The sequence below is a fragment of the Grus americana genome, chromosome 2 (genome assembly GCF_028858705.1).
Source record: "Grus americana isolate bGruAme1 chromosome 2, bGruAme1.mat, whole genome shotgun sequence".
Lineage (NCBI taxonomy): Eukaryota > Metazoa > Chordata > Aves > Gruiformes > Gruidae > Grus > Grus americana.
In genome coordinates this window covers 154,316,813-154,336,270 of record NC_072853.1, presented here as the reverse complement: position 1 = coordinate 154,336,270, position 19,458 = coordinate 154,316,813, and the positions used below count along the sequence as shown (strand labels likewise).

The 19,458-nt window shown below is 41.9% G+C and overlaps 1 protein-coding gene across 1 annotated transcript in view; it reads right to left on the bottom strand.

Annotated features, from left to right (window-relative positions):
* The window catches only part of CCNY (cyclin Y), a 128,241-nt gene extending 109,591 nt beyond the window's left edge, over positions 1-18,650 (bottom strand). Inside the window, exon 1 of the mRNA XM_054815467.1 lies at positions 17,861-18,650. Coding sequence (XP_054671442.1) covers positions 17,861-18,014 — 154 coding nt within the window. The 5' untranslated portion in view covers positions 18,015-18,650. The remainder of the gene's footprint in view (positions 1-17,860) is intronic.
* Between the last annotated feature and the right edge of the window lie 808 nt (positions 18,651-19,458).

Genomic DNA, 19,458 nt, shown 5'->3' with positions numbered 1-19,458 from the left:
TCACAAAGAAAATGCTTATATATCTTGGTTAGCAGATACAGTTGAAAGGATAAACACAAACCAAAATTAACAATATTAACACCTGCCTGCAATTATTTTTCTTTAATTAGAGCAACATTCTTCCACTCCCTTATGACAAAGTTAAAACAGAGTTGGTAAATGCCAAAGCAAAGACTTTCATTTTGTTAAATCTAAAAGCCTTCTGCTGTCTTTCCATCTGCCTAGCTGGAGTTTCAGTGCCCATCACTGAACAATTTCCAGTTAAAAAACAATAGCAGGATTAAAGCTGATAGCAGACTCTGACTGTTCGTCTACCAATTAAATACAGCCACTGCCGGGCAGAACCACAACATGCGCTTGCTGTACCTTGTCCCCGACACAGCTACTGCTGCTGAACACCTCGTGAATGTACGATCCAGGATGCAACTGCGAGAACAACACTGGGCAGGGGATACTCTGCTAAAATGCCCATTTTGCACATAATATTCCATGTCAGACTGCACACTTGCACTGGAGGTGCTTATCAGCTGGTTTCCTCTTATCTTTAGATACAAGAAAATGCAGAACGCCACGGGGCTGGTCATTACCTCCATATAAAACTTACTTTCAGGAAAGAAGCAGAAAAGAGCCTCTGAGACATCAGTGAAGTCAGAGGCAATGGCCAGAAGTAGGTAACAGCAAGCAGTAACAGAGAGACGACAGAATAATATCATCTGCTATTTATTTTCATATCCAGACTTTGTAAAGCTGCATCAGACAATGTAGAGACTTTATTGCAATTTCAGAAATGACTGGGGAGGGCTTTAAAACGATAAGACAAGCTATATTAAAAATAGACAAGACTTCAAGCCTCCGAATTTGAGCTGGATAAGGGGCAGTTTCAAAATTACGGACAGCATAACATTTTATAGGTTTTATCTGTTGGATTCCTCATTAGACTTCAAATCAAGATATGCAGACAGACATGTACAGAAATTGAATATTTTCTTTTTTTTAACTAGCCCAAAATTGCTGGGGTAAAAGATGAAAGTAAAAGTATTTTCTTAACCAGTGTTCTGATAGGCTTTAGATAAAATATATTTCAAAATGGTCTAGAATGTCGCCTGTTGACTATCCTAAACTGAATATTCTAATCTTTTGTGAAATGCATTCTTTGAAAAGGTTCTTCTATTCATTGGAAATGAAACAATAACACCACAACACATGGACACTTGACTGCGGTCTCAAATTGCAATATTGCTTCCTCCTTGAACATCTGCCTTGTGATTAGTGTAGTACGGAATGGGGACGGGGGGAACGTCAGAAAGTTTTTCCCCTAATATATTGTTTAAGGCACCATCAGATTTGATATGCACATCCACTTTCACCATGTGGCTAGCTCTCAAGTTTAACCTCTGAATTTTACTCACCTTTCAAGTATCTAATTTTTGCAATTACTAAAGCTGCCTCTACAATCAAGTGCAGTATATTCTGGAAGACACCTTTTCTAGATGCAAACACTTCCTTTGACCCAGTAGTAATGGATTTTCTGAGATAAATCGTTTTCTTCTCAGTGTGCTAACAACGCTCTCCAACACACAGAGCAACAAAAAGGTAACAACAGAAGTTTCACGTTTCACATTTTTCCCCTCCACACACTACTATTAGGCAAGGAAAACCCCGAACGTGAAGCACAGCTGATGGTTTCACTGCATTCCCACCGAACAGTATTTATAGGCCATATAATACCCAAATCACCCCCAGCATTCTACACAAAACAAGTTAAGAACTACAGACACTATAAGGCTGAATATAGGTCCTTCAGAAATTAGGAGGCCAGGACTGAAGTAAACTAATAACTTGGGTTTGGAAAGCCTATGCCATTTCCATACCTGACTCTGAGAGTCGACCCCTTGTTCTTCCCTTTGAGGCCAAAAGCAAACTTTCAGGAAACAAGCAGAAAGGAGCCTCTGAGACATCAGTGAAATCAGAGGCAATGGCCAGAAGTAGGTAACAGCAAGCAATAGTCTGTAAGGGCATGCAATTGTACTGCGTCAGCACTAAAATTGCATTTCACATTGAAACTCTAACTTGATTTGCATGTCCTTATAAAATGTATTGGTATGTGATAATTGTCTTTCAGAATTACCTTTTTTTTTGTTAAGACAATAAATTAATCAGTATTTTTCAACATTCTATTTGACTCTGAAAACTTGTCACATTGTGCTCACAGACCCTCAATGTAGCCTATGCCCAGCAAAATTGAAGCGTCAAATATCTAAGGACATCTGCTGCTTACGTACCAGCATATTTCTGTCGGAGTGTGCCCTTCGCCTGGGAAATACAGGAGTGCACTCCAAAACAATCCCATGGACAAACTTACTTTCCTGTACCAGAAACAATCCAAATCTAATACAGGGGTTTATAAACAAGCAATGGAATTTATCTTTTTTTTTTTTTTTTAAGAGTAGTACTATCTTTCCTTTAAAAAACAAGGTCACATGTCCAAAGACATTCCTGTTCTATTTCTTGTCTCCATCTTTTAGATGGTTACAGGTATTCTTCAGTTCTGGAGGGCTCTTCATCCAATATAGCACGGTGCAGATATTTCTACACACATTCTCTGAGCAGCCACTGCTGTCAGAGACATTAGCTTGACCAACTGCGGGATTTCTCAAATTCTCTGCTACATGCTAATACTGAAGACAAGTACATAAGGGCACTTTTTGGAAGGAGGTAAAATTTAGTAAAGGCTTATTTTGCATTTGATTTTTAACCTTACAGAGTAATCAAGAGGTTTGCCTTTCTCAAAGTCAGTCTTACATAGTGAATATCTTAGCGTACTATATACATAGCAAATACTCATCAGAAAATATCGTATGCAGTAACAGACCCTTAGTCTGAAGGAAGGGTGGGAGACAGAAGAGCAGTTGGTCAGATACCTTTTAAATACACTTTCACAAAGAAAATATTTGAGACAGGAAAAAAATCTGTCCTTTGCTAAAACCTACAAGGGGGTTGAAAAAGTGAGAAAAGATTACCACTGCTCAAGGCTGTAACTATCAAAGCAACTATACATTAAGCTCTAAGTAAAGACACTGCTGAACTTCACTCAGAAAGAAAACAGAAAGTCAAATGTTTCGTTTAATGCTAAATTCATCTTCAACAGGAGAGCAAAGTTGCTGATCTTGTCTTACACAGGTCCCAACCCACTACCCCCACAAGTATACCACACACCGCTCACCCTGCAGGTCCCACCTTGCAGGTCCCACCTTGCAGGGCACCTCTCAGTATACATCCTTCACGCCTCAACAGTAAGCACCGGAGAAGACAGTTTTCAGCCAGGAGTGGTAAGAACGAAAAACTCCTACACCAGCCACAAACTAAGGACCAAAACCCAGAAGGACACCTCATTTCTGACTGCAAATATGAAGGTCATATTTTCAGTTTGTTTTTTCTTTTTAGAACAAACATTAGAAGTCAAGAAGTCCTATTGTACAGAGGTATAAAGAAATTAGCAAAATAAGACTTTGGCTGTTATCAGCTCTATTTGATTTACATGTTCCTGGCAGAAACCTATGTCCCAATGCCTTCTATGTTCACGCAGAACCCCTGATTTTCTTTACAGAAAAGTTTTAATTGTGTGGGGGGTTTTTATATATATGTGCATACATATATATATATATATATATATATATAAAACCCCAAACAAACAGCCCCACAACTAAACCCAAATCTATTCCATAAATCTTACAGCAGTATTTTACTTTCAAGGAAGCAATTTTACTACAAGAAATAGATTAACTTTTCACTTGGTCTAAACTGGCAGAAAAACTCTCTATTTCTTTTCTTACAGTCCTCAGAAACTGGCACAGCCTGAAGGAACTCCCAAAACTTGGATTTGACTTCAAGAGCTGCCTCGATACATCACCTTGGAAAACAAATAAATTTTCTTAAAATGTAGTTTCACTGAGTTCAGTTCTTATTTACAACAGATTAGTATTTAACCCTACATGAGTTTTAGAGCTGAAAAAAAGGGTATTTAAGGAAGGAACTTCGGGATGCTGAAATTCCTATTACAGTCTGTAGTACCAATGAATAAAACAGTATCTCCCTACTCGTTCACCGTATGTCTTCTAATGTGTTTTGAGGGCTTTTAATTCTCTCACAAATATTACTTGTTGACATGGAGATTGCTTTCCTTGAAAGATGCCTACTCTTGTTTTTAATGCTAGCTTGCAGCATCAAGATAATGTCTTTAAAATATAAAAATATTTTATATTCAGGAAATAAAAGACTTTCCATTAAGGAGAAGAGGACATATATTAACTTAAAAATAAATTCTGTTCCCAAGAGTCAGGAACGGTATCTGCAAGATTATTTAATATCCAAATCGCTTTCAGCTTTCTTTGTAAATCTCATCAATCCTTTTTGTTTAATTCCATCTGTCTGGTAAGCAGAGAGCTGAGGACATTTCTTTACTGCCATCTGAGCTTGAAAATACAATAAGTCATCCATTATTAATATAATGTATTAATAAGCACAGACATGAATACATGAAGAGTGTTGTTCATCACAACAACCTTCATTTGCAAGTAATTTCTGATTCTCCATTGTTTACCAGGTCAATGTACCACCATGGAGATGATAACGATCCATTTTAATCAAAGGAATGAAGCTAACGGAAATAATTAATGGTAACTACCAATGTATTAGCTATTTATTTAAGATACATAGGCATGTGCCTGGGACTAACTGCTATATATTATCACAAGGAAACTGTGACTTTTTCCTCCCATCTGTTTTAAGCTCCATTAAGAAAATACACTAACCACAAATTTATTTATGGGGTCAAAAAATGCTATCATGACCCAGTCCTGGATAATAACTTCAGCCTGCTAGGATAAGAAAGCTTACTTGTTGCCATGAAGGGATAAACAGAAGACAAAAGAGAAGGATCCAATGAAAATATGAGTGAACAAAGAAACCAGACCCTGACAGCAAGACAGAGTGACAGAGGTAATGCCATTTAGCAATGACACAAAACTGCTTTCCTGAGCCAAGTCTTGGGTTTCTCTCCAAGTGTAAGGAAATATTGTCAACTCTTCCTTGAAAGACGCTGCAGAGATCTTCCCAGAGATCAAATAGGCTCCTGGGTCAAATTATTTTCCAGATTACAGCTGGATATTACCAAGTCTCTAGAAGACATCAACAACAAATTTTTTCTCAGCACATACTTTCTTTTCTAACAGCACATACTTTCTTTTCTAACAGATATTAAAAAAAAGTACCTGAGTTACTGAGGAAAGAGAACTGTAGCAAGCAGCGGGAAGATAATAGGACTATTTAGAAATTAGATGCAATATCCTCTCTCAACAAGTGCTCTGCTGAACAGACAACTGAATGCTAAGCATCTTGCAAGAGCAAGCTCCATGTTCTGAATTACCTGAACAAGTGCTATTCTCACACAGGCCCTGTTTAGCAAACTTATCATAGGACTTAACCGCAAGATGACAAGCTCAGATGCTTTAATGTCATTGCAAATATAAGCGCTTCACAGCTAGCAATGGGCTTGAGCATGCAGTTTACACACACTGCTGAACTGAAGCTTCACAATACTTAATTATACACTGCTGCACCCCTGCAAAAGCAGTTACTTCAGGAGTTATCTTCCCCTCTTCCCCCCCCCCCCCCTTATTTGATAGGTTACCTTTAACAGCTTGTTTCTGGTATACCTGCATCAAAACTATTGTGCCCTGACAAAAAACAGGATTAAAATCCACATGTAAGAACTGACATTGGTTCAAGCAGGTCAGCACTTTCTCTTGAGATCTAGGTGCCTCCACTAATTTTTGTCACATCAATAAGACAGCTACAGCAGCATTTGGCAGTATGCTGACTTAACGTGTGACATTCCCTACAGGTTTGATGAGCATAGCATGATGAGACCGAGGGAGCTGCTTGTGGAGATGATGGCACGGCCAGCAAGTTAGCTCAGGAAGCACGCATGACCAGTTCAGCAACTTTCTGCAAAACACTTTTTAAGAGCAGAAGTGGACAATAGGGCTGGAGAGCCTTTCTGACCTACAGAGCCACAAACTAAAACCTTCACACGGACAGGAGCCACAGACCAACAAAACCAAAGGAAGGAAGAATACTACACGTGAGTCACAAGTGGGGGATGAAAACTCCTTCTTGGTCCCACCGTGTCCCGGCAGGACAGGGCTGGGCTGCATGTCCAGCTGGACCCCAACAACCCAACAGCGACAGCACAACAGCCCTGCTCGCCCTGCTAACGCCCAGGGTGCCACCTGGTTTGCCACGTAACCCTGGCCAGAACAGGCCGGCCGCCGGTCCCACCGACCGCCTCTGAGCTCGGAAGTCACACATTCCCACTCCCTCAACAGAGGGAAAAACCTTTTTCAGCAACAGATCCTGCCTTTCAATTAGGTGATGCCAAATCAATCAGATTTGAGTCCCCAAATAGAAACCAAGGAGATTCCTCATTTACATGAGGAAAGAAATGCAAAAATATGTAGTTAGACAAGATTTACATACAGCTGGACACATTAAAGCATGGGCAGAGTATCAACTACAGAGATGGTAATTACCAAGAAATTTCTTCCATGAATTGCAAATCTTAATACTGCTTCTAACTAAATCTCTTTACGGCTTTTTATTTAGAAGAAAGCAGTGTATATGCATTCCACTATTCTTTAAAAAGAAAAATCCTACACAGTCTCAGAACCTATTTTAAGAATTACAACTCTTGCACCATGGTTTATTTGTAATCCCAAACTGTAATCCAGGAAATAAATTCATTATAAAGCACACATTTCCAAAAGTCATGAAGAAAATTACAGAGATCAAAACCCACATTCAATGCTACTTAAAGGCCCAAAGATATAGGGGGGGAATGCAGAAATCTTACCAATATGTGGATAATCATCACACAGATCTGAGAGAACAAGGATTATTTTATTTGCTTGACTGTAAAACATGCAGGAGAGGTAGGAAACTAGGAATGTGCAGCAAATATTGAAATGGAAACATGATGTAATCTAAAACAGGGGTTTGAAATCAACACTGAAAGTTATGACGCCATCCTGGAGTCATCACACAGCCCCTGCTCTAGAAGACACTGTATGTATGTATTGTGTACTTCTCATCGCTCAAAAAGCACAGCAAAACAGAAGGGGTCAAATAAGAGGAGATGAGATCAGAGACAGGAACTTCTGTAAGTTGTGGGTAGAAAAAGGTTGGGCTGAGAAGCACAGGCAGGAGGAAGGCAGGCAGACTGACAGAGATGTACAAAAAAAGGGGGAGGAGGGAAGGAGAGAAAAATCAGACAATCCTGCTAAAACTACAGGGGTGGAGGAGGGCAATGAGCAAAAGCAAACATTTATCTTTCAACTCAAAAGTAGTTTTAACATACTAGCAATGTGAAAAAAAAGGAAATAACATTTTACTTTAAAAATGCTATTTTCTAAAACACCTGTTAAATACAAAAACTTAGGTACAAAGATTTCATTCAAGAACACACACAAAAATTCAAGGGGAGAGTCTGCTACCTAACCCTAGTCTGTATTTCCAACAAAGCCAGGAGGTCGAGCCTTCACTTCTGGAGCTTCCTGAAGCTCACAAATACCCAGGGACCAATGCCACGCTGGGTTTATATCACACAGCGATCCAGCAACCCAGCCAGAGAAGAGGCCCTCAGCTAACCTCAGCCTCCAGGAACAGGAGGAAATGGAGACATCAGCGTCGTGCCCAGGACCTCGCTGCACCAGCCAGTTCCATCCTGCACTGGCTTACCACAGCGAGCAACTGTCTTCTCTTTGGCATATGATGCTTGGCAGAAGTCACAATCTCAGAAAGTACCACACTTCACTTTAATAACCACTGTGTGTAAGCCAGTATTAATACATCTTTTTTTCCCCTAGAGTAACAAATACATTGATATCCATGTGAGCCCATTTTGAGATAATCCACACAAAATCAGAGACAAAAGAACTACTGATGTGCTCTTCTCCTTTTCTACCCGCACCCATGCATAACTGCACTGCTGTTGAACTGCAAATTTATATTCAAAAATTAAAGCATGCAGTAAGGAGAAAAAGAAAGGGAAAAAAAAGCCAAACCATACAACCAGATATGTGAAAATACGAGAACAGTTGTTCAATTTAAGTTCAGGTTCTTATGTAGTAACATAAACCTTCAGTGTTTGGATTGCATAAACTGTGATTCAAATACTTGTTACAAAAATAACTCTTTACTATAATATTTTTTAAAGAAATGAGACTTAGGGTCAAGAGCTTACTTTTCACAAAGCATTAATTTCCAGTTAAAATTAACTTGGCAACGTCCCTTTCACTTAAATATCCATTTTGCCAAGGGGAAACAAGTTCCTAGATGTAGAATTTGCATCGCTGCTTATATATGGAATTTTAAATTATTTTGTTTGTTTGCTTTAGCTTTCAACTGCGGTATGGGTTTGTTTTTCTCCACAAAACAACCAGTTAGATCTCTCCTACTGCATATTATTTTTATCACAGACTAGATCTCTAGAACCACCTCAGTAACAGGAATCCTTCTCCTACGTAAACCCTCAAAAAAGTACACATACCCCTCCGTAAAATTACAATTCCAATTTCTTTCTATGTCTGGCACAGCAAGGATAACTGTATATTGTCAATGCAGCATACGAGACACTTACCATCCCAAACAAATTATCCTAAAAGGAAAGAGGACATTTAGCTGCAGGAAGTGTGATTTGAAAGCTTAAAATACAATTGCATTTCCAAACTCTTCACACCCTTTCCACCTCCACTGACTCACTAAAATGCATATGGATTTCTGCCAGGTAGGAATAGTCCCAACAAAAAGCTTCGAGAAGGACATGCCACTGAGAGCTACATGTTCAGAGGGAGCCTCAGGTGGGACTGACACGTAGCTCAGAGTAGAGGCATGTGCAAAAGATCTTGTCATTCACTCATGAAGCTGGATTTCCTCTTGAGGCTTATATTAACATTTGAACTTCAAATCTACTACATATGACCACATAGCAAGAAATATCAAAATACTAATCAGAAGAAAGCTCTCGTATCTTCGTTTCAGAATCCCTTTTCAGGGACTGTTCAAATCAAGATGCAAATAAATCTACCATTGATTACTATTTTATAGTCAAAACACTAGAATTTCAAACCATATATACGTACTGCTATGTCAAGAGGTTAATTACATAGCTTATTTTAACAGAGAGAGTGAATAGGACAGAGAATTTCAAACTAAAGAAAGATGATCCTCAACAGACTTTGCTGAGTTTGAGGATCCAGCAAATTCAAGATCCTGCCTATAGCTGTAGTTGAAACTGTATTAGCAACTAGAAATAAAATTCTTTCTAATAAGATCTGAAACTGTGGGGTTTTTCCTAAGTATAAACACAGCAGAATAATGCACTGAATGGTTAGGCAAAACATCCTGCAATAACTGGACTTACCATTATGAATCTTATCTCTGTTGATTTCAGTTATATAGTTTTGTAAACTTAATTAATAAGACTGAAACGAGTACTTTGAAGTCCTCCAAAACAAAAAGAAAATCCAACAGGTATCAGAACAGATTATAAAGCTCCTCATTCATAACAGCTGTGATACCATCTATCCTATCTCCCGGACACACAAGAGACTGCAATCCCATAATAAGCAAGCCAACCAACGGTCCAGAAATAAAAATTTCTGTTAGGATTGTCTGCATGGTCTCAATCATAACTTTTTCTTTTTCTAACCTGTATTTCACACTGGTTATTTTTTTCCTCGAGGAGGAGGAAGTGGGGGACACACACACACGTAATTCAAAGAGACTACAGCTCACTGAATGTAAACCATATATATGATGGTATAACACACAGACAACTTTTTTTCAAGCTAGAAAAACAGATGAGATCTGAAAGTCTGAAGAGTTTTTCTGGTCTGAAAAGAGGATAAAGAAACCACAGCATATTTAGTTGTAAAATGGAACTACTGAGAAATACTAAAAAAACCCAACAAGCAACTACAAGCACAGAAGCATAACTACTGCCAGTCATTTCGCAGACACAACCTCACCTATGCTCACAATTCCTAAATTACCCTCTCCTGAGAGAGTTCACATAGAAGCAAGAAAGTGTAGGATAGTATTTCAAAACATCTTTGCTGATCAAGTAGAGCTGCTTTCTCATGCAGCATTACTTTCAATACCTGAAATCAATGCATTCTTTCCAAGAACAAAGATGGTAATAAGTTTCTTTATCAGTTGGAAGTGTTCAGTAAGATGCCATAACAAATAACAAACACAGCAACTAAAAGATACCATTTCCCAGAATACTAATGTGCAGGGATAAACAGCATGCCAGAAACAATTGTAATCATGCCAATAATCCACTAGTTTTGCTCCAAGGCTAGAAAAGGATCCCTGCACCACCAGTCTCGCATCTTCACTTAGTAACAATGCATCTTATCATGACATTTTGGGTAGCCTGGCTTTATAAAAACCTGCAGCAGTTACCACATCCTCTGTAGCTTCTGCAACAGTTTTGTTTCCTTACAATCCAACCTTTGGAGTCAGGAGTAACTCATCAATTCCCACTCTTAATGAAATACCAATGCAGCAAAGAAAAGAAGCCTTTAAAATTTCAACACAGTCTCATATTAGTTTCACTATTGTTGAAAGTAAATCTTTTCACTTCCCATCTGATATCTTCTGGATCTCAGCCACAGGTACATAAGAATCATTCTGCAGACAAAGAAACAAGCAAGCAAAAAACCTGAGATAGAATTTTTTTTTTTAACTGAAGTTGGGAGGGGTTTTTTTAAAGACTATTATGAATGACTAGTTGAAGGCTGACTCTTCTTCTTGCAGAGACATAAGGAGATCACAGTGCAGACACTCTTCCCCTCCAAGAACCACAGTGGAGAAGAGTGTGGGAAACATTACGTGAGGTGGATAACAATTCACTTTTAATCTTAGGATTAGCTCTACTCCATAAACTTGCCTTAACGTTCAAATATTACAGTTTTCTGCAACATTTTTACACCAACACAGTAATAAATTGTCACTCAGTGACAAAAATATTGTGTTTATCAATATATTTTGTTCAAACCTTCACAAGCTATAGAGCAAGAGCACAACTGTTACAGAGCAAACTGCATCTATGATGGCATAGCAAAGGCAGTTCACTAAAATGGCTATAACACTAGCCTGACTTAACAGAATTATTTTGCAAAGAAATAGAGAAGTGAATAACACCAGTTAATGTAAAATGAACATTCTCGCCAATTCAAGAAACTCGTCTTTGCTGATAGTAGATCTAATAAATCCTTTACAGTTTGCAGGCCCAAAATGTTACAAGCGTTGTGATGGGAAAGGAAACAAATAAAAACATGGAGGGGGGGAATGGATTTTGTGCAACTTCTCCAATCTGCTTTCACTAGTAATTTCCCATTAATGCCAATAACAGCTCCTTGACCAGCTTCTATACCAGCTAAGGACTGTTCTTCAGGACAATGCTGCTGCTTTTAAGTTCTTTCTTCACCCAGTTCAGGCTCTAAATTTAGTGCTAAATTCAGTGCTCTAAATTTAAGCTAGTCCTCCCAGAAGAAGCTCAAGAGCTGCTGATGCTCAAACTGAACTGGCTGGGGCGATGGGTTACAATGACATACGGGGTCTACACAATCTGCAACAGAAGTAGTTTAAGTTGAGCTCAATAAAACCATCTCTGAATTTTGGTCAACTTCTGCAAAAAGTTTTAGCTTGCAAAACACGAAAATCCCAACAGTCCACTTCAGCAATTCTGGAATATTTGCTTCTAAAGCTGGGTTGTAAGGAGACAAAGCTGTTACAGAAGATACGGAGGAAGCGGTAGCTACCTCAGTGAAGGCACCACCTCAGCACACTGCTGGGAGTGTTCTATCTAAATTACAAATCCCCAAATTTAAAAAGTTTATTAACATTTACTAGCTCTTCACATACATCTCAGAGATGTATGGCACATATATTAAATATTCTGCAGGATAAAGTAAAAAAGATCACTCCATATGTCAGAATGCACATAGAAAACTAAGGGATTTTAAAAGCTCTAGCTATACAAGTCCAAAGGAAAAGTAACGAAGCAAAAGTAATGCCGATGCATTTCTACACAGAAAGCTCAGAGAAAGGCTATACATTGTTTACATTTTCAGTTGGTAAAGTGTATTTCATATTCTCGCTCAGATATTCAGGAAGATGGGTAGATCACACCTATCTGCAGCTGGCTGGCAGGACAGGGACAGCTACGAGGCAGCGCTGGGCACTGCTCACTCGCTCCCCTTCCAACCTCACGATACGTTACAGGGAGCAGCTAGAAAAAGGCATTCACAGCGTCGGGAAGCTGCTACACGCGCGCAGCAAACAGCATCTCACGTGTTTCAGAGAATGGTGGCCCACCACGTGGGTGCCAAACTTCAGGCCTGCTTTTTGTACCGGCTGACCTTGAGCGAGGCCTGAAGATGCAGAAAACATACCCTGAAAGTCTGAAAAGCCTTCCGTAAGCACAGAAAATTAGGTAAAATAGCTATGACCTCACAGTGGAGAGGTTTTCATTCCTTTTAAATACATTATTCTTATTACATGTAAAATCTAAGGGAAAAACACTACCTCAAAATACAGTAGTCCTTCCATTTCCAGAGACCTGTAATTTTGTCTTGTCATTCTGCTTCAAGTACCAACTTACCCAGCCAAGACTGTTGATCTTGTGTAACTCAAAGAAAATCTTAATCAGGTGGCAGTGCACTAATAAAATTCATGAGAAGTAAGTTCAAATATGATTAGTCTCGGCGTGTGTGCATCTGAAAGCTTCTGCAGCTAAATATGAAAATACTGACTTCATAAAGGGTGTAAATTTAGTGATTTGATGTGAGCAATGCGAAGGTGAGGTTTTAGGAAGGCTTTGTACAACATGATGTTGCCTCTGTGAGAAGCAGGGCACAGCACAGAATAAGCAGATGAAGCTGACAGTGGAAGATAAAAAGCAAGCTGGGAGGAATGCGGCACTAGCAGCGTGCAGTACAGGACTAAGTTCAGTGATGTAGGCCACAGCAGGCTCTATTTTTAATTTTTTCATGCACAAGATTGCAGTGGTACCTTGATACATGACCTCTGACAAATGCTTAGGTAGGTAATGCAAACAACAGTACTGAAAAGCATATAGATCACCTCTGTGCAGGAATTCTGGCTAAGGGAACAAGAAAATTTTTGAAAGAGACTTTTCTCTAAACCAAATAGAACTTTTTTTTTTTTTTAAAGAAGGGCTATGCTTTTTAAATCCAGGTGTTAGCAGGAATGTCTGTGTGCAACATATAAGATCTTTAATTTGCTTCTCAAGTGCTCACTTCTTGACTTTTGTGAATGTAGGTCAGTTCCTTCACAACGTGCAACCCATCATGCCCTAGCTCTTGAAAACACCAGTATTCCCTTTCAGCGAAATTTCATTAGGAATATGGGGCAGACATCTTAAAACTTTCCTGTATTTTGCTAAAATCTCACCATTCTTATAAAACCCAGTAGACAGAGATACGCAAATACTCACTAATCTCATTTCAGAGACTCCCATATGCCAGTTTTAAGAAAGCAGAAGAAAAAAAATAATATGTAAATGAACAAATAAATGGCTTTTTAAAAAGTAGTCCATTCTTAGCAGCCTGTGCATTATGCAGCAAAAAAGATCACTGGCCTATCATGAAAAGAGCTGGAGAGGTTTATCAGTGATGCACAGTTGCACAGGATGACATTATCTGAGCTAGCAATGAAAAATGACCTAGTGACATTAGCAGGAGTTTACAAAGAGGGAAAAAAAATAAATATCTGATTTGAGGTGGGGAGGGAAGAGAGAGGGAAGGGGTGAATCGTTAAGAACTGTCTTTCCTTCAAACAGCCTTGGAACTCTCCATCTAGTCTCTTTCGAGAACAGCCTTTTGGCCCATTTCATTACAGGGTATCAGCTTTGCTTCGTGCCATATTTGTGGAAAGATATCCCCTTTGCCCCCTCCCTACAGCTCCATACTTGACAAGCTTACTACAGAAATCGTGCTTCAGAGAAATCACATTTGAGCACATCAGCACACGCTGCTTTTTTGCGAGTTAAACCAACAGTGGTCTGACTGTGTGACCTGCTGATGTAAAGAACAAGCGGAGTCTAGACTGCGGTCAATCCAGCTAGCCAGGATTTAAACGATGCATACACCAAGATCCCTACACGGCTTGCACAGCCAAAAGTTTATATGCAAATGAGATAGACAGTCTGATGCATTAAGGTTTCTACCATTTTTACTTATTGTTGTCATTAACGCTCTGTAAAAAAAAGTCTTGATGGCAGAGAGAGCTAGGAATCTAGTCTTGAAGTCTTGAAGTCTTGAATTCACTGCCATAACTTTCTTAAAGTAATTTTTTTAATGTGAAACAGTGAAAAATGTTGAAGCTCCCCATTAGCAATAAATCATCAGAACCAGACAGTAACCTCTGTATGTTACAATTACCCTCTTGCTCTTTCTCAAAAAAAAAGGGAAGTAAAAATCTGTTAGGTGTTCTTCATTACCATGAGCAATGGTGACTGCACTATATTCAGAGAGGCAATTTTGCACATCTGTGGATCTTTATAGAAGTCACGTTATGGTCTTATACATTTTTGGGGAAAAAAGGAAGAAAGAGAAATTCACCATTATCATCCTCTAAAAGAAGTCATTTGATAAATTCCTTGTAATCAAATCTCTTTCAAAATTCCCTTATCTTTCAGATACCACTTCATAAACAGTTGTGAAATATTACAGCAATTGAGATTTTTGACAAGGTACCAGGGATGTAGAGGTAAAGTCTTGCTATAAAACCCATTCCAAGGGAAGCAGAATTTCTCCAACTGCTCTTTGGAAAACCGCTCCTGCATTGGGTATTGTACGTGAATGACAGGAGACAATTCAAAGGCATGATTTTGAAGGCAGATTTGATGAGTATTTCCTTATGAAGTATATAAGACTGGCAAACGTCAAACACTTCCACTAGTACTAAGACTTCCAGTTAAATCATTCTTAAAGGTTTGACATCCCTCCCTCTTTTTCTTTCTCCCTCTCTTACTGCCAGAAACAGGGCCTGCAGCAGTGAAAACCACTCATCTCTTTTCAAAGCTTAAACAGCCTGCAGCTGATTTAAAGGTTCTAAAAGTTCTTGTTTTATTCAAGCAGCTTTACACACTCCAAAAAATAAAACATTTCATGAACTTCCATGAATATGAGCATGAAAGCAACTTCCACATGAAACATTAACTCAGACACTGCATGTCATGATTTGTTACAGTCCCTGAAAGTACCCCTCACAAGGCAAATTCTTGCTAGGGATATGAATTTGCACTTTGAGAGCCTGGTTGTCACTGCCACATGTACTGAGCCGGATGGAAGGGCTCTCACTTGAACAGTGAGAAACATAAATCTGAAGCATCGAGAAAGTTTCCTTTCAGTGCAGCAGTCTTCGTCATCATTTATTAAACAAAAAAAAAAAAGTACATTTGGCAACATTACTGATTTGAGAAACTCTTGGAAATACTTTATGACTTGCAGGAACACCAAGGAATCAACATCCAGCATTTTCTTTTCACGACACAGATAACCAGACTATTGTTCTTTCATTGTAAAGAACATCATTGTAAAATGATAATACCATTAGACTTCTCTACTGTGAAGGGTTTTTTCCCACCCCAGTGTCTCATCTGTAAACATCTGTATGCCACACAACTTCAAACAGTCTAACAACAAAAACATAACAGCTAATCCAATAGGAAATAAAATTTCAGAAACACAGTGTCATCTTACTATATTTAGTAATCAGTCTATCATCTTTGACGGAAAGACCTTCAGTGATATGACTCCAGGGTAACAGACCTGCAACAAAGCACGCTTCAAAAAGCTGTTTCACCCAAAGTATCTCCAGTTTTCTTGGTGTACAGACATTTATTGTCCATCAGTCTCCCCAGTGAACACTTATTTCTCAGACTCTATCCATGAAAAGGGGCAAGACTAGAGTAAGGCACACAAAAGAAAACCTAAATTTGTTTGCTCTTTTTTCAGAATTAAAGACAGCTTGCCCATTTGAAAATGAGACATTGCAGTGACAATAGTTGCAAATCAAAACCAAAAAAATTTAAAAATAATACAAAAGGTATTGTCTGTGTTCTAACAACAGGTTACAACTCTAGGCTTAAAACATGTCACAGTTTAAAGGAGAAGAGAGACAGAACACACACGTGCCTTGATCCAACAAATGAAACAACCAAACACTTTTTTTTTTTTTTTTTGCAAATAACAACTAAGATGCAGGAACTTATCTGCATTACATGCACATTTTACCAAGCACACATGCACTTACTATTTCCATCTATGCCCTGCTTCCCATCCAAAAAAAACCCCACATCAAGAACAAGGCACAAGACGCACACATCTCTGCCCAAGAACTTTACTGCAGACTGTGTTGGTATAGACGGAGAAATCCGTACCATCAGAGAGAGCTGCATGCTGCTACGCTGGACAACACTGATGTTGGAAGAATTAATCATTCATAGATCAACAATTGGTTCTTTCATCTCCCTGGCTTTCTCAGACCAGACCATTATGTATTTTTTCCACCTACTGATCCTGTTACACTCCAATTTTTCAGCTGCATGTAGCAAAGACATCTGAAAAACATTCATATTTCCAGAATGTATGTCATTAAAAGAAATAATCTTAACCAGAAAGGGAACCTGTCTGCCTCTATGGGCTTCATAACTTTGCCAGTGTCAAGAACTGACCTGGCATAAAACTCTGTAATAAAATCACAATCAAATAAGCTATGAAAAAAATATGGAAGGCAAACTGAAGTGCACCAAAGTCCCTCTTTCTGGCTTTCTACCAAAGGCAGTTCATGTAAACTAATCCAGGAGATAGCTGACCTTTTACCAAGTAAAGTTTTAGGACTAAATACTTCAGCTAATCAAAAACTAAATCACATGTATACATTAAACCACATCTTTAAAATTGAGCTCTATTCTGCTTAGCCAAAACAGCAGCACATTCAGTCATTACTAAACCAACGGGCATATGGCTTTTTTGAGTGTCACTGCAGAGGGAGAGGAGGTATTTGTGATTTCACAGAGCAGCGCCTCATCATGACAGTAACGGGGGAAGAAAAAGTCACTGAAGAGAAGGTTGTCACGGGAAACATTTCTCCCACTTTTATCGCCGGCCGGGTTTGTCCTTTAACTTCCCAGCCCTGCAGAGGCCTGGCAGGTGACATACCCGGCAGGTGACGTTAGCTCGGCACGGCACGGGCCGCACTGCCCACCCTGCAAAGGACGCTTCCCTGGGCCGCAACCGAACCCCGAGATCCGCGTTGGAGTCACGGGGCCTCCGCGGCGTGGACGAGTGTCAATAATGCCATCTCACGCCACCCTGCAGAGAAGGGTCTCGGCAGCGCACACCCGGGCCCAAAGCCTGACCCTTGCCGGAGGATGCCGGGGAGGGGGGATGCTACCCAGCCCCCGCTGGAAGGGTCCCGCACCACCTCTTCCCGGGGAAAGGGGCAGCTCTGGAGGCTAAAGCCCGGGCAGATGTACCGCGACAGCTCGGGTTTGGGCCCCACGGGGCGGACGTGGGGACCGAAACCGAGCTGCCGCGGCACGGAGGGGAACGGTGTCACGGCAGCGGGCTCAGCGCCCGGGCAGGGCGGCGGGACCGGCCCCACCCGCGGGGGGAGCCGCCCGGGGCAGAGCGGTGGCCCCGCCGCGGGGAAGGGTAGGGAGGGGAAGGGAAGCGGGGGGGTCCCCAGGCCGCCCGCCCGCCCTCACCGTCGATGTTCTCCCGGTCGCTGATGTGCTGCAGGTTGCAGCCCGTGTCCTCCCGGCTCAGCTCGGCCTCGGGGCGGTAGGACTCCAGCCGGGAGTGGGCATTCCTGCGCAGCTTGGGGCTGGAGGAAACGCAGCAGGAGGTGGTGTTCCCCATCTTCTCTGCCCGGCCCCGGCCCGGCCCGGCCCGGCTCGGGAGGAGGCGAGGGGCGGCCGGTCAGCAGGGGCGGCGGGAAGCCATGGGCAGCGGCGGAGAGCAGGGGGAGCGGCGGGGGAAGAGGCGGCGGCTGCGGCGCCCTGCGGCTGCACTCTCCGGAGGATCCCCCCGGCGGTTCATCCGCGGAGGCAGCCCCGCAGCGCGGCCCGCCGGCGTGGGCTGCGGCAGCTAAGCCCTCCTCCGCGGCCAGGCAGCGCAGGGCCCGCCGAAGCACAGCCCCATCGCCGGCGGCGGGGCCGCCGCGCTCCTCCCCCGCCCCCGCGCAGCCGCCGGGCCCGCTCCACGCACGCACCCACGCGGCAGCCCCGCAGCCTCCGCGGCAGCGGCAGCCGCAGCAGCCGCTCCGGGCGGCCCCCGCTAACCGGTTCCGGTTCAAGCGGGCGGTAACGCCTCTCGCCAGGCGGGCTGCGGGAGCGGTAGTCGCGTCCGTTCCCGGGGGACGGCGGTACCCGGCTCGGCGGAGGAGTCCGTCCGTCCTCAGCGGAGGCCTGGCCGTGGGGCCGTCCGCGGGACTGTGAGGGGGGGCTGCGGCCCGCTACGGCCGTGCCGCCAGCCGGCGGGAACCAGGCTTTGAGCGTCCCCAGTGACACTACACACGTAGATGTATATTTTTTACATCATCTAAGAGCAAAGAACGTTGTTCGCTAAAGGAAGCGAGGGGGTGGCATCCGAGGGGGGGAGAGGCGCAAGGCTGGGAACCGCCATGGATGATGGCGTGAACAAAAACGGGGGGGGGTTGCTGAGGCACCTTTCCCCACCGGGCCGGTCGGCCCGGTGGGGAAAGGTGCCTCAGCAACCCCCCCCCCCCGTTTTCGTTTCCACGGCACGCCAACCCCACGGAAACCCTGCGTGGCAGCTGCCGTGTTCTCCGTTTCGCCTCCGGCCTAGGCCCAAACAGCATGGAGGCCAGACCCCGGGGACAGACAGACGGCCTGCGCACGGCTGGGAAGTCCAAATGCAGCTTCAAGTAGGAAATTTTCACTGGTGTTTCTCAGCTTTTTGAAAGAATGTACGAATTCTTTGAGAACTTGTTAAGAGCGCATTTAGACTGATAGTGTCAAAGATAACTGGCCAAAGAGGAAGGAGGATGTGTAACGTACCCCTATGTACCGCTTTCTCTGCATTCAGAGCTTTCCCAGTCAAAATCCACTTTTTCAGTATCAGTGGAATGCTAAAGATGGGGATTGTGCGTGTCTTTTTTTTTTTTTTTTCATTTTTAAAATCTCTGTAAGCAAATGTCATGACTACTGGAGGTCTGAGTCATGGTAGTTGAATGGTTACACTGATAATTTGATAACAGAAAAACACATTTGTGTGTTTATAAAAAATGCTTTGACTTACAGCCCCATACCCTGGGAACCATTACTTCTTACAGGCGTCTCAT